The sequence below is a fragment of the Loxodonta africana genome, chromosome 22 (assembly GCF_030014295.1).
Source record: "Loxodonta africana isolate mLoxAfr1 chromosome 22, mLoxAfr1.hap2, whole genome shotgun sequence".
Lineage (NCBI taxonomy): Eukaryota > Metazoa > Chordata > Mammalia > Proboscidea > Elephantidae > Loxodonta > Loxodonta africana.
Window position 1 is genome coordinate 32273933 of NC_087363.1, and position 14137 is coordinate 32288069.

At 44.5% G+C, this 14137-nt stretch overlaps 1 protein-coding gene across 2 annotated transcripts in view; it reads right to left on the minus strand.

Moving 5' to 3' along the window:
- ENTPD3 (ectonucleoside triphosphate diphosphohydrolase 3) overlaps positions 1-13675 on the minus strand; it is a 38310-nt gene extending 24635 nt beyond the window's left edge. The window contains exons 1-5 of one of the 2 annotated variants that reach the window (XM_064274774.1): positions 13606-13638; positions 13225-13281; positions 12744-12795; positions 9447-9574; positions 1343-1460 (exon numbers count right to left, since the gene is read on the minus strand). In XM_064274774.1, coding sequence (XP_064130844.1) covers positions 1343-1460; positions 9447-9574; positions 12744-12783 — 286 coding nt within the window. In that variant the 5' untranslated portion in view covers positions 12784-12795; positions 13225-13281; positions 13606-13638. Of the gene's footprint in view, positions 1-1342; positions 1461-9446; positions 9575-12743; positions 12796-13224; positions 13282-13605 lie in introns of both variants that reach the window. The other variant, XM_064274773.1, reaches the window with a different exon arrangement.
- Positions 13676-14137: the final 462 nt, after the last annotated feature.

Below are 14137 nucleotides of genomic sequence, written 5' to 3' on the forward strand. Positions count from 1 at the left end.
GTAGAAAAAAAGAGCAAAAGACAGGAAAAGGCATTTCATAGGAAACAGAAATGGCTATAAACATGTGAAAGGATCCTCAGCCTTATTAGTAACCAGGGAAATACAAATATCCATTATTTGCAATGAAAAATGAATGCGTTACAGCTGCTCATATCAACATAGATGAATTTTTAAAAATCCAGTATTAGTAAACAAAGCAAATTACAGAAGAATATGTGATTCTATTGTCAAAAACAGGAAAAACTAAGTAATGCCAAGAACAAAACTATAAAGAAGAACAAGGAAAGAGTTAACATAAAATTCAGGATATGTTTTGGGGGAGCAGGGAGTTGCAATCACAGAGTAGCGTGGAGGGGTCATTAAACATGCTGATAATATTCTACTTCACTGGTAAGTGGCCCATGAGCCAAATTCTGTTCACTATCATTTTTATATGGCCTCTGAGCCAAGGTGGTTTATGCATTTTTAAATGGTCGGAGAAAAAAACTGAAAGAAGAGTAGTATTTTGTGATATGTGAAAATTATATGAAATTCAAATTGTACTGTTCGTAAACATTTATTGACACAGCCATGCCTACTGTTTGTTTATGTGTTGTGCCCTTCCCCCACCCCACCCCCCAAGTCTTTCCCCTGCTGGAAGACAGTTCTCCATGGGTCCCTCATCTTTCTGTATGTCTTGTGAGAAAAGGCACTAACTGCCTTGTTCTGGACTATATTTTCAAGGATACTTCTTGTATAGTGAGCAGCCTGGGAAGATGTAGTGTCTTCCTCCAGAACAAAAGGCAGGCATGCACACAGCCAATTATAAATGTTTCCGGTTACCTAATCTCAGGGTTCCTCTTTTGTAACACAACCCACAGCATAAGCAGGTACTATCTGGGTCTATTCACATCACCCTGTGAGAACTGGGGCTCAGAGAACTAGCACAAAAAAATGCTTGATACTCTTGCTAGTACTGTGAGTAATAATCTATCCTTTGTTTCTGACCCAGGAATCTCGTGTTTTCTACCAGCATCCATGAAACTGTGGCAGGGTAAAATCTCAGCCCAGCATCCATGAAACTGTGGCAGGGTAAAATCTCAGCCTTTCACAGTTCTTGACACGCTCCCCACCGCCCATGTTTACAGATGAGAAAACTGAGGCCCAGTGAAGGGAAGTGTCTGCACCAAGGTCACTCAATGATGAAAAGCAGCACTAGCGCAAGATCTCATTTTTTCCCAACTCTCAGTCCAGTGCTCATTCCCTGCCTTCAGGCAGCTTCTCAGGACCTCACCAGCCTCTGAAAGACCTTAGGACTCTACCTTGCTCCCTGTTGGGCCTCCCAGACACACTTTGTCCTTACCTCTCACATTACATCTGAAGGTTTGACCGACCACTCCGGTATTATTCTCCTTCTTTGCTGGCCACTGATAAACATAGATGGTTGTTCTGGAAGATCCAGCATCCAGCACGATTCCATACTGAACAAAAAGGGGAAGGAAGAGTCAGAAATGGGCTGGGCCTCAGAGCAGCCTGGGTAGCCAGGCCTCTCTGGGGATTCCTTTCCCCAGCTGGCCACAGGGAACCCCGAATACCTTTGGGAGTTCAATCTACATCACTTCACTTAGATAGGGCTGGCCAAAAAAGGAAAAGATTTTCTCTAAACTAACTTTGTTTCCTTGGACTGTGGGGGAAGGGGATGGAGTAGGGCAGGTCAAGTGTTCTAGGGTATGGTTCTCAGCCTTGGCTATGCTTTACAATCATCTGAGGAGCTTTAAAAACTCCCAGTGCCAAGGGTGCACCTCAGACCAATTAAATCAGAGTATCTGGGAGCAGACCCAGTCATCAATTTTTTTTTTTAAGCTTCCAATATACAATCATCGTTGAGAATTAGTATGCCAAGGGTCTTGCATACAAAGATCGGTCCCCTGATTCCCCCTCATCCTGACCCCTGAGGTGGGGCACAGAGCCACCTGGGTCTCAGAAGGGAAATGAATGGTAAGTCACCAGGCTATCCTCTAGTCTTCGTCAAACTTCCAAGATTGTCAGCTTGGGACTAAACAATCAAAAGGAAACTACAGTTGGAAGTTCTCACAAGGGAGAGACATTTTAATATCTGTATCAGCCCTCAGAATTAAAGAATTTGTACTAAGGTGGAAAAAAAAAAAACGAAATAATATTGGGTAATTGGTGTCACTGAATTGTACAAATGAAAAATGTTGAACTGGCAAATGTAGTGTTACCCATATTTTTACAACAGTAAAATAATAATATTGACATATTGCTCCCACTTTGGTAAAATGTATGTGAACAAATAGTCAGAAAGGTGTTGACTGTGCACAGGACAAAAGGCTAGGAGTCTTGAACTGTCTTGCCCAGCTTGAGGCAGGCACCAGAGAGCTTCACCTGAAGGTTTGGCCCCGCCCAGGCCCTGGACCATATTCCATCAGGAAAGAACATGTATTAGCAGCCTGTGGGGACTGGAGTCAGCAATGCTGACCTAAGCCCCAGCATCTGGTTGTGCCTAGAATCAGCCCAGGGTAGCTAGAGGTATTTTGGATGGTAGCCTTTTCCTAATTCTGTCACCACTGGGTTAGCTTAAACCAGGGAAAATGAAGGTGCATTCTAGAGGCAGGCCAACTGGGATGCATTCTCACCTTTGCAGCCAGGAAAGATGCCTCGCCTCTCTGGGTTCTCTCAATTTTAGAAAATTTATTTTCAGAAATAAATAGGAGATTATATGCCTGGCACTTAGTGGATGTTCAATAGATATAGGTTATGGAGCCCTGGTGGTACAGTGGTTAAGAGCTCAGCTGCTAATCAAAAGTGTGCAGTTCAAATCCACCAGACGCTCCTTGGAAATGCTATGGGGCAGTTCTACCCTGTTCCACGGGGTTGCTGTGAGTCAGAATCAACTCAGTGGCAATGGGTTTGTTTTCGTTTTTGTCACATACAGAAAAACCAGTCAAACTAAATAGACAAAATAAAAATGCAAGAGATAGAAAACGAGGAAAGAAAATGAAAAACACACCTCAAATCACACTATTACTTTAACTCCTTGTTATACATCTTTTCAAATGGCCTTCTGTGCATATACATACATGCGTACACATGTGTTTAGATATGTATCTTCAAGTCAACATAGGATGATACTATGCACTCTTTTTTAAATTGTAGTGAAGATACATATAATCGAACATCTGCCAAATAAACCATTTTTACATGTACAATTCAGCGACACAGATGACACTCATCATGTTGTGTAACCATTACCAGGATCTTTTTCCAGTTATTTCACCATCATTAACAGGAACTCAGTGCTCCCTGAGCCTAGTCTTTTGCAATGTTCTCATTTAACAGTATGTCATGAACATCTTTCCCTGCCAGTAAAATATATTTATATCACCATTTTCAATACATTCATCACATCCAGTGTGAGTGTGAGATGTAGAATAGTTTATTTAACTAATTCCTCGATTCTAGGCATCAGAGGTTTCCAACTTTCTACTATTACAAATGCATATTTCATTTGAAATGGGACCAAGCCAAATTTAAAAAAAAAAGTTGCTCCAGCCCCTGAATCACAGCTCCTCCATTACATTGAGATAAAACACCTGGTGTACATTGGTATTGAAATTTGGACGGCCTCTTAGTCTTGGCCCTTGAGTCTGATGGATGTTAACCAGGATCCTGACATGACATCCCCCAAGGCGAACAAGGGGAGGCATTGTTCACGCTATGTCCATGTCAACACTCACAGTGAGATCAAAGCACAGGTCGAAACTGAAGGCAAGAAGGAAAACACGCACCGAAGAGGCCTGGGCCTCCTTATTATCAACATGTTTTCCTTCCTTCCTCCTTCCACTGAGCTAATCACCCCCAAACACTACCCCGGCATGGCACTGACCCAAAAAAAAAAAAACCAGAAGAGAGAGAATAAGCGAAAAACTACTCAGAATATACCTGCCTGTCTCTAAACCTTCTTCCCTCCCACCCTTCACAAAGAATGTGTGCTTTCCTGGATGTGAAGCCCAAAGCTGCTGGGCCATGATTGGAAAGAAGGAACACTGCCCATTCTCATGTTTAACTCTGGCTGGGATCCGGCTCTCACCAGTGTCTGGGGCAACCAGAGACTCTGCTCTGAAGGGCCCAGAGGAAGGGCTGACCCTCTAGGCACCTGATCTGATGCTAGCAGGTCCAGTCTTAAGGCTGAACTCTGCTTCTGACTCACACAGATCTATTCCACCATTGTTCAGTGACATTTTCAAAGTAGAATAATCAGTCTTTAACCAATTTTCAGAGCACATTTGTGTAGCTCGGTGGAACTCAATATGACTCGATGAGGAATGAGGGGGTAATGAATTCTACTCAATTCAGCTAGGTGGGTGATGTTTGGATGATAAGTAATAAGTAATCCTCTGTCTAATGTAGTGTCAGAAAACAACACACCTTGAATGTGGATATGAAGACACACTCAGTGGGTTAACCAAAAGGAAATACATAGTCTTCAGTACCAAACCCCACAGTCCAACAAAAGCAAAAGCAAAGGTCATAAGGTCAGGCTCTTAGATTATTACTATCACTAATACTATAATAAGAACACTACTAGTAATAAACATTCACTGAGTATTTACAATATGCCAGGCACTGTACAAAGTGCTTTTATAAGTGTTACCATATTCATTAACAGGTACTATCGTTATCCCACTTGACAAATGGGGAAACTGAGGCTCGCGGAAGTAAATAATTGCCTAAGGTCACATACCTGGGACCAAGCCTGGGGCTAACTAACTCCCAAACCTGCACTAATAGCCTCCATGCTTTCCAATGAGTCCCAAGAAAACCAAGTTTAGTTGGGCGACAGCTTAGTATTAAGATGCCTGATACAGTATCGTAGACTTTCTTTGTCCAGATAAAACGTCCCTGGAAAGCAAACCCTTAGTTAATTAAGCAGTGTGCAGATCTGGCTGGGGAAGAGGTGGACCAATTTGAATAAGGAGCCCAGGGCCTTCTGGAAAGGAAGAAACCAGTTATCCAATTCTTGCTCTCCAACAAGTAGATGTGGCTGATGACCAAGGCTCAATGAGGCTAGCAGGGAATGGTGTCAACATCAACTGGCCCAGTGGTTGCGCTTTTCAGAGTGATGACTAAGTATGGGAGTGTGAACTAAAATAGCCCGTGACCTTGGCACCCAACATATGCAACTAATGTGGCTTCAGCAGGCCCAGAAGGCATCCCTGAAACCTGAGACTGCACAGGACCCATCTTTAATGGTGACATCATGTGACTACAAGAGGCAATGGCAATGTGATATTGATCACATAGGTCTGAGAAGCTCCAGTGTTCTTGAACAATTAAGACTGAGGGTGGGGAGGGAGAAGCCTCAGGAGGAAGCTATTGGGCTTAATGATAATAAAGCAGGTGGGGGCCTGTGTGAAAAATGAAAGCCATGCCATCATGCTTACTCTTCAAGCTGGTGGAGCAAGTCAGGCCAGTAACACAAGGAAAAGGGGACTGGGGACATTTTAGACCCTTGACTGAGTTTTAATAGATCTGCTCTAAAACTCAAAAAAGCCAAGGTCAGAGATAAGCCAGAGTTGGGTTTAACAGCCAGATATCATGACATTTCATGACGGTTTTGAGTAACATTCCAGGGTCCGAAAGAATGACGATCGTGGAGCTGGTCTCTCGTAACCAACTGTCAGCAACACACAAAGGCAAAATGGGACTTTGGAAACATAAAAAAAGTCACAAACTATTAAAAAGTCCTCATATTCATTCAACTTCACCCCACCCCCAGTGCACACTGCGAATAGAAGGAGAGAGGTCTTGCAACACCCTGAGAAAACTGCATGTGCACCGGTCTCTTCCCAGAACATCTGTCTTTTCTCAAATGTAATCCACCCAATTAAGGAGAATAGGCCTTCTGAGCCAATCTTCCAAAGTTATACAACTTCCTGTCTCCTACAGCTGTGACTAGGGCCTAATATCAAGACTCTGAAGTGATTAAATTTTTTTTTCTCTGAACTGTGCTAACCTGGGAAGGGTGTGTCTTCTGGTTCCTCTAAACTCTTACTTAAGGCCACTGCACTCTTTTTACCCTTTGTTCTCTGGTGGCACATCAGATGTGGTGAAACCCATATGAAATTGTGCACTACAGATTAGTAAGTAAGCACAAGTAAGCCCGTGCATACCTTGCTTATTGGGTAATCCATCCCTGGCCTGAGCTCACCCTACCCTGAGAACACAGTATGCTAGGAGTGCTAGAGTAACATCTTCAGGGAACAACTCTTAGCCAATGACTGGTGGAAGTTGGTATATCAATACCTCTTGCGTGGAGTAATTCTGAGGCATGTGTTCTATATGTCCTTTGGTAGGGGACAACTCTGAGGTGGATTCTGCACTGACTCTTGGGGTCCCCAGTAGGATTAGGTCCTAGTTGTTCACAGTGGTGACTTGCTACATAATAGGCCCTCTATTGGTGTCTTACCTCCCATCTCACTTCCCCCACTTCCCTACCCATTCTTCCTGGGATCCCCCCCCAGGAAAACTACTTACACTCACATCTTTGTCTTAGGTTCTGCTTTTCGGGGAACCCAACCTAAGACAGTAGCACTGAACCTCCTTCAATGGGCCCTTTCTAGTGCCCCGGGATATACTTTTATCTACTCAGTTTACTCTTCTAGCCTTCTAGGGATTTCCTCTACGTTCCTCCAGTATGAACAGAGGACCTACCTCTCACCTCACAGAAAAACTGGAAGCCATCATCTGACAACTGCCTTAACCAGCTCATGCCTAATGTTTTGTGGGGCAGAGGCAAAATCTCATAAATGGAGGCTTTTCCCCTGCCCCAAACTTATTCTCTCCTATCCCTGTCAAACCTACAGAGTAAGGAGCTTCATGCACTCACATGTGGACAGCCCGGACCTCACATCTAAGCTGTTTACACCCCCTGCCAGAAGCTGCCTTCTTCCCTGGCCACCCCACAGACCAGTGGTAAGGTCCTCCCTCAGAAGGAAGTCCACACAGGCCCCTGAAATGGACTTGGGAACATTAGGGCAGGGATTTCTGAATGCCAGGTACTACAGTATATTCTAAAAGGGGCTTTGGTGGGCATATTCCCTTGTCCCAGGGAGAGAGATGAAGCTCTAAAGTGTGGGCCTGAGGCAGGGGCCCCAGATAGCAGGATCTAAAGGTGGTACTAGTCTCATATTACCTCCCCAGTTTAACAGACCTTTCTGCATCAGCCCTCGGTTCTACTTGCTTCCCTCCTGTACAGAGGAGGACATATTTTTCTTCCTCTCAGAGGCCAGTGCCTCAGCCTGAGTTCTCCATTTAGAGCTCAGGATCAGGGAGAGGTGGTGGGGGGGAGGGGGGCGTGAAATGAAGGGAGCCCTGGCCTTGAGATCAGAAGAGCCTGGGTTTCAGTTCTGGCTCTGCCATCCACTGGTCGAACCTCCTTTTCTTTACTTGCAAAGGGGAGGTCACGGTGCTGATGCAATATAGTTTACAGAGGAAGACAGTGCCTGGAGCTTAAGAGAACAGCTTCTCTAGGCCTCAGCTAATGTCTTTGGACAACCAGATAATTTGTTTTCCTCTCATGATTGGACAGTTACATAAGGCTTTTTTTCCCCCTCCTTTCTTTTTTTAATTCATGTTATTCATGGTTACTGAGATACTTAAGTAAGATGTCTCATCAAGGAACTAAATGTCATTATCTAAAGGAAATTTTAATTAAATCCTTTAGAAATGTGGTCTCAGAATGGTAGATCTAACCCACCCACAGACCCAAGGCAATATTGGTTTCTTATATTTTAAAATTATTCTATTTCAAGTATAACCTTTGAACAGTCACTAAGAGCAGAAGAATACAGAAAGAACTCCCTAGGGACAAGTGTACATGCTAAATGAGATTCAGATAACATGGTTCAATTCCCCGGACCCTATGAGTTGGAATCGACTCGACAGCACTGGGTTTGGTTTTTTTTGGCCCTCAAGCCAAAACCGGTTTTTACATTTTTAAAGGGTAAGACAAATCAAAACAAAAAACAAAGAATGTGTGACAGACTTTAAGTGACTCTCAAAACCTAAAATATGTACCATCTAGCCCTTTACAGAAACGGTTTGCTGACCCCTGCCCAAAGTCATTGAAGACCCACTGATTCTCTTCACCTTCCATGTTCTCAGGGAACATCTAGCTCAATTGGCATAATATAGTTTATAAAGAATATGTTCTATATTCTACTTTGGCAAGTAGCATCTGGAGCCTTAAAAGCTTGTGAGCGGCCACATAAGATATTCCATTCATCTCATCCCGTTGGGAGCAAGGGAGAATGATGAAAACTAAAGACATAAGGGGAAGATCAGAACAAAGGACTAATGGACCACACCTACCATGGCCTCCACCAGACTGAGTCCACTATAACTAGATGGTGCCCGGCTACCACCACTGACTGCTCTGACAGGGATCATAATAGAGCTGGAGAAAAATGTAGGACAAAATTCTAACTCACAAAAAAAAAAAAAAAACGGACTTACTGGCCTGACAGAGACTGGAGAAGCCCTAAGACTATGGCCCCCAGATGCCCGCTTAGCTCAGTAATGAAGTCACTCCTGAGGTTCACCTTTCAGCCAGGGATTGGACAGGCCCATAAAGCAAAATGAGATTAAGGGGACACACCAGACCAGGGGCAGGGACTGGAAGGAGGGAGGGGACAGGAAAGCTGATAATAGGGAACCCAAGGTCGAGAAGGGAGAGTGTTGCATGTGGTCCCCACAGCTCTCAGCCCAGTAATTCAGTCCCTCAGGGAATTTGGATGTAGCTATGGAGCTTCCACGACCTGGGCTTGTACAAGTTGTGCTGTCTTCCCCAGTATTGTGTACTGTCTTATCCTTCACCAAAGTTACTACTTCTCTATCATCTATTTAGTGTTTTTCCATCCCCACCCCTCCCCTCCTTCGTACCCATCAAAGATTGTTTCTTTTTCTGTGTAAATCTTCTCATGAGTTTTTATAGTAGTAGTCTCATACAATATTTGTCCTTTTGTGATTAACTTACTTCTTGCAGCATAATGCCCTTCAGATTCATCCATGTTGTGAGATGATTCGCAGATTCCATTGTGTGTATGTGCCATAGTTTGTTTTTCCATTTATCTGTTGACGGGCATCTAGGTTGTTTCTATCTTTTTGCTATTGTGAACGATACTGCAATGAACATGGGTATGCATATGCCTATTCATATTTCTCTAGGATATATTCCTAGGAGTTGGATTGCTGGATCCTATGCTATTTCTTTATGGTATTTCTATTTCCAGCTTTCTACGGAAGCGCCATATTGTTTTCCAAAATGGTTGTATCATTCATTTTAACATTTTTTACATGTACAATTTCGTGACACTAATTATGTTCACCATGTTGTGCAAACATCACCATTATCTGTTTCCAAAGTTCAATCCCTTCACTCTTACCTTCAGTCCTGGTGCAAGGACCTCTTTCTGGTGAATCTGGACAAGTGTGATAGCCACAAGCACCACAATACTCACAAGCAAGACCACCAAGGCAATGATGGCTGAAGTTCGGGAGAGGGCCTTGAACCCTAAAATGAAGACACATGAGGGGAATATAGGAGCCTGACATTGGCATTCTCTATAGAATCCGTGGACTGTGCCCATGCTGTGTGCACAGGTCACTTCCCTGGCTTTAGTGAGACCCAAACTTTTAAGGCAGAGTATCTATTGGGGTCCAATACCCATTTATTCTTCCCCAGAAGTGTGGACTAAAACAGTATTTGCAGGCAGGCATGTGTGGTACTTTTCTGGTGTCTCCAAAGTGTCTTATGTATACTACTGATGGTATCTTAGATAATTTATGATAATATTTCTTTTAATGTGGATTAGAAACTACAGGTTTTCCATTAAAGGAGGTGATAAAATATTTCATTAAAAAAAAAAAAAAAAGTTGCCATCTAGTTGATTCCGACCCATGGTGTCACCATTTAAAAATAACTTCAGTTAATTAAGAAGAAATTATCCCAAAAGTGTACGTACTGTACTGTACTGAAGTGATTCCATTAATGTGAAGTTCTAAAACAGGTATGTGACAGAAATCAGAAGAGTGGTTACCTGGGGGTTTTAGGGAAGGGATTTATTGGGGAGGACTGGGAGGAAACACGAAGGCACTTTCTAGGGTGATGGAATTGCTTTTTATCTTAATAGCAGTGTGGGGGTATCTGGGTGTATATATTTGTTAAAACTCATCAAACCTTCCAAAATGTTTTGGGGAAAACCTGAAAATCAAAGTAAACCAGCTCCTTAGCTATAATTTCTCTTAAAAAAAAAAAATCCTTATAAATTGTCTCTACTATCTTAAAAATATAGCCTTTTAGAAGATAAGAACACTCAATTTAGGGGTACAACTTAAAACTTATGTGTTTCACTGTATATAAATCACACAGAATTTTTCTAAAAGACAAAAAAGGCATTCAATTAAAATATTGATCAAATAATAGTCTTGGTAGAACTATAAATATTAATTAAAAAAAAATCCATTGCCATTGAGTCAATTCTGACTCATAGCGATCCTATAGGACAGAGTAGAACTGCCCCGCAGGCTTTCTAAGGAGTACCCGGTGGATTCGAACTGCCAACTTTTTGGTTAGTAGCTGAACTCTTAACCACTACACCACCAGGGCTTCCATAATATTCATGGTGGCACTCAGTTGACTGAACTATGATAAACACTGGTATAACAGAAAGATTACCGGATTCAGAGAGGGGGAGGCTGACACTTGCATCTCAGTTATGTCCCTCACCAGTTGGCTACTAAAATTTTAATTAATTAGAATTAAATAAAAAGTTCAGTTCCTGAGTTGTAGTAGCCACATTTCAAGTGCTCAGTAACCACACATGGCTAGTGGCTACGAAAGTGGATGGGGTAACTGTAGAACGTTTCCATCCTGGCAGAAAGCAATGGGCAGATACTGCCCTATTCCAGAACGTTTACACTTAGATCACCATAACCTATACTTTACCATTCCATTATTTAAGGAGACATGTCCCTAGAAGAAATCAAAGGCATATATGTAGGCTGCCATGGTAGGATTATACTCAGCCCCAGTATCTAATCGCATCACAACACCTGAAGTCATGCGGTGGGTCTCAGTGGCTCAGAGCAGCCAACTTTTTCTGCCCCATCTCATTCCCTGCAGTATAGATGTAGCTCCAGACACTTCCTGATGTCAAAAAGGGCCACTTAACACCTTAATTCACTACCTTGTCAGTGGGAGTATAAACTGATGTATACTGCATCAATGGAGGACCATTTGTCAATATCTATCAAAACTGTAAATATGCATACCAGCTGTTCCCACTTCTGGAAACTGATCCCCAGGACAAGCCCCATGTGTGTAAAATGACTTATACACAAGATTACTCATGGAAGCATCATTTGTAATACCAACTGGAGGGGGCCAGTCCGACCAAAACATCAGCCACTGTGAAGCTGACTCTCAGGGCCTCTCAAGGGGTCCTAAATCACTTTTCTGTGAGTTCAGATAAAATACATGAACCAGCTGGGCACCAGTTATCCACAGAGGCAACGCTTTGCATCAGCTTTTAAAGAATGCATGTGTCAGGGTCACTTACAGAGGTTTGCGGGATTTTTCTCCTAACAAAACACAGTGGATAATTTGAGGCTTAATCTGCCAAGTTAAACTTGTCCTTTTGAAGGAATGTAGCAAATTGGTCCATATGTGTGATGTTGCAGTATATGTGGTGAAATTCCAAAGTGTTTTGGGAAAAACCTGAAAATCAAAGGAAACCAGCTCCTTAGGTAAAATTTCCTTTAAAAACAATTCTTATAAATTGCCCTCACTATTCTAAAAAACATATTCTTTTGGAAGATGAGCATACTCAATTTAGGGGCCCAACTACAGAACACAGGATGGTAATGGTGTGTAAGCAGTCTCCTGACCACAGCCACGCGCCTCGTCTCCTAAGACCTCAGTGCTTCAGCAGTTTTCAAGTTACAAGCTGTGATTACCTTATGCAAACCCTTGCCCAGCAGAAAAGGTTATTGCAAAGCAAATGGACCAGACCAGGCCCCATTCGTTTAGGGAAGGCAGTTCAGAGCTGCGCTACCATTAGGGCTAGACAAACATGTAATTACAAGGTACTCACCTGAAAGTGGAGAGGGCAGAACCTTTGTCCAGAGGCAGGCGGGGCCCGGCGTATGTGTGTGCATGCGTGCGTGCGTGGGTGGGGTGTGTGTGTGTGTGAATTCGGCACACATGACTGCATCCTTACAAATTGCCCCTACTAATTTATAAGTGATAACAATGCTGACCCATGTGGGAAGGGGGAAGAAGGCTGCCATAGACAATGTGTCAGCAACAACACTTGGATGGAAATACAGGAAAGATCTGAGTCCCTTAGAATTCATCACAAAATCAACAATATTCTAAAGCCAACCTTACACACAGCTTGGTAAGGGAAACCACAAGGGCCAAATTAATGGATTGTACAAGCAGGAAAAACCATTTAAGCGAAACAAGCATGTTAGTCCTTGTTTTGTGTGGCTTTGATGAAAAGCATTACTTTTATTTGAGGAATGCTGGTAGCGAAACCCAGGTGAGCAACTGAGTCTCAAACCGATGGGATTCACCAAACACTCATTTGCAAGGGACATGGATGAAAGACTGTGGGATGAAGCGGGAGCGCTCATGGGATTTGACAAAACCATGCGGCTGCCTGTGGAGAGATACTAACCTGTTTGCTCACAGGGTTGGCGGGTCAGCACAGTGAACATCCTTTCTCCCAGCTGCGGGTGACAGAACACAGAATGACAATTCGTCCATGGCCTCTGAGGCTCTGACTAAAAGTTTAAAAAACTTGCAGAACTTTAAAACACCAACCCATTCCACTCTCTCTACATCAAAACCTCATCGGAGGCCAGATGGACCCGAACCCACAACTTTGAAGATAGACTGAAGCTGGGGCGTAATTCTAGTGTCTCCCCTCCAACCCCCCAAATGCAAAGAATGGAAGGAGAAAAGGTTTCTGAAACTTCAAACTGAAAAAATATATATATATATCCTCTCTCTTTTTTTTTTTTAGCAGGTATTTCCCCACCTCTACACACCACACACCACCCGGGGCTGAAACAAATCTTTCTCTTGTTATTGAACATTCACAGCGTAGAAACAAGGCTTTTCCTCCCAGCACACCAGAAAGGGAGGTTTCTGTGTACCTCGTGAGCCCGGAGTCGCCCTTTAAAGGCCCAGGAGAGGGTATCTTTAGCTGCTGCCTGGAAATAAATTGCAAGGGGGCATCGAGCCCCTAGGGTCCAGCACGCCCCAAATCGGGGGGTGGGGTGCTATTCTGGGCTGCGTCCGCACAGTCCCAGGCATCTGAGCGCCCAGCGCATCTTCTGGCCGGTAGAAGCGCTGGGTGAAGCCCCATCCTCCCATCCGGAGCATGGCACCGACCACCTCCCGCCGCCTGAGGATTTGGGGCTCGCGCCCTCGGCCATCTACGGGAACCGGATTCCGTTTCCTTCCCTCCCAGCCCTCAGCTCGAGCAGCCCCCGGCTCTCTCCTGGGCGGCTCGGCGCAGGGTCCCCTGCTCTCACCTGTGCGCGGCCGCTCGGGGAAGACAGTGGCACTGCCGCAGGGGCGGCCGGCGGCCAGCGCGCAGGAGGAGTCAGCCGAGGCGCGGAGGTGGCGGGGCGGGGCAGGGCGGGGGCGGTGCAGCCTGGGCCCGGGACCGCCCCTTGTCCCTATCAAAGCCAAGTACCTCTTCACCTTCCCTCTTCTGGTTCCTCCTGCCTTTACCCCTAGCCCTCCGTGGAAGCCGAACAGAGGGGGCAAGCGCCTCATCTCGGAGACGAACCGCTGCCTGCTACAAGGAGTTCACTGCCCCCCTCTCCGTGTCCAGGACAAATGACCCTTCACTTTCCCTCTTCTGGTTCCCTCCACCATCACCTCAATGGAAGAGGAGGCTTCTGGTGCCTGCCCAGGTGGAGGCCCAGTGCCCACCTCCCTCTTCTGACCGCGTCAGGGCCAAGAACCTTTTGATCTCTCTTCTGGTTCCCCTCACCGGCATCCCAACCCCAAGGGAAGAGAGGTGGGGGCAGGGCGGGGCAGGGACCGGGCTCTCGCTGT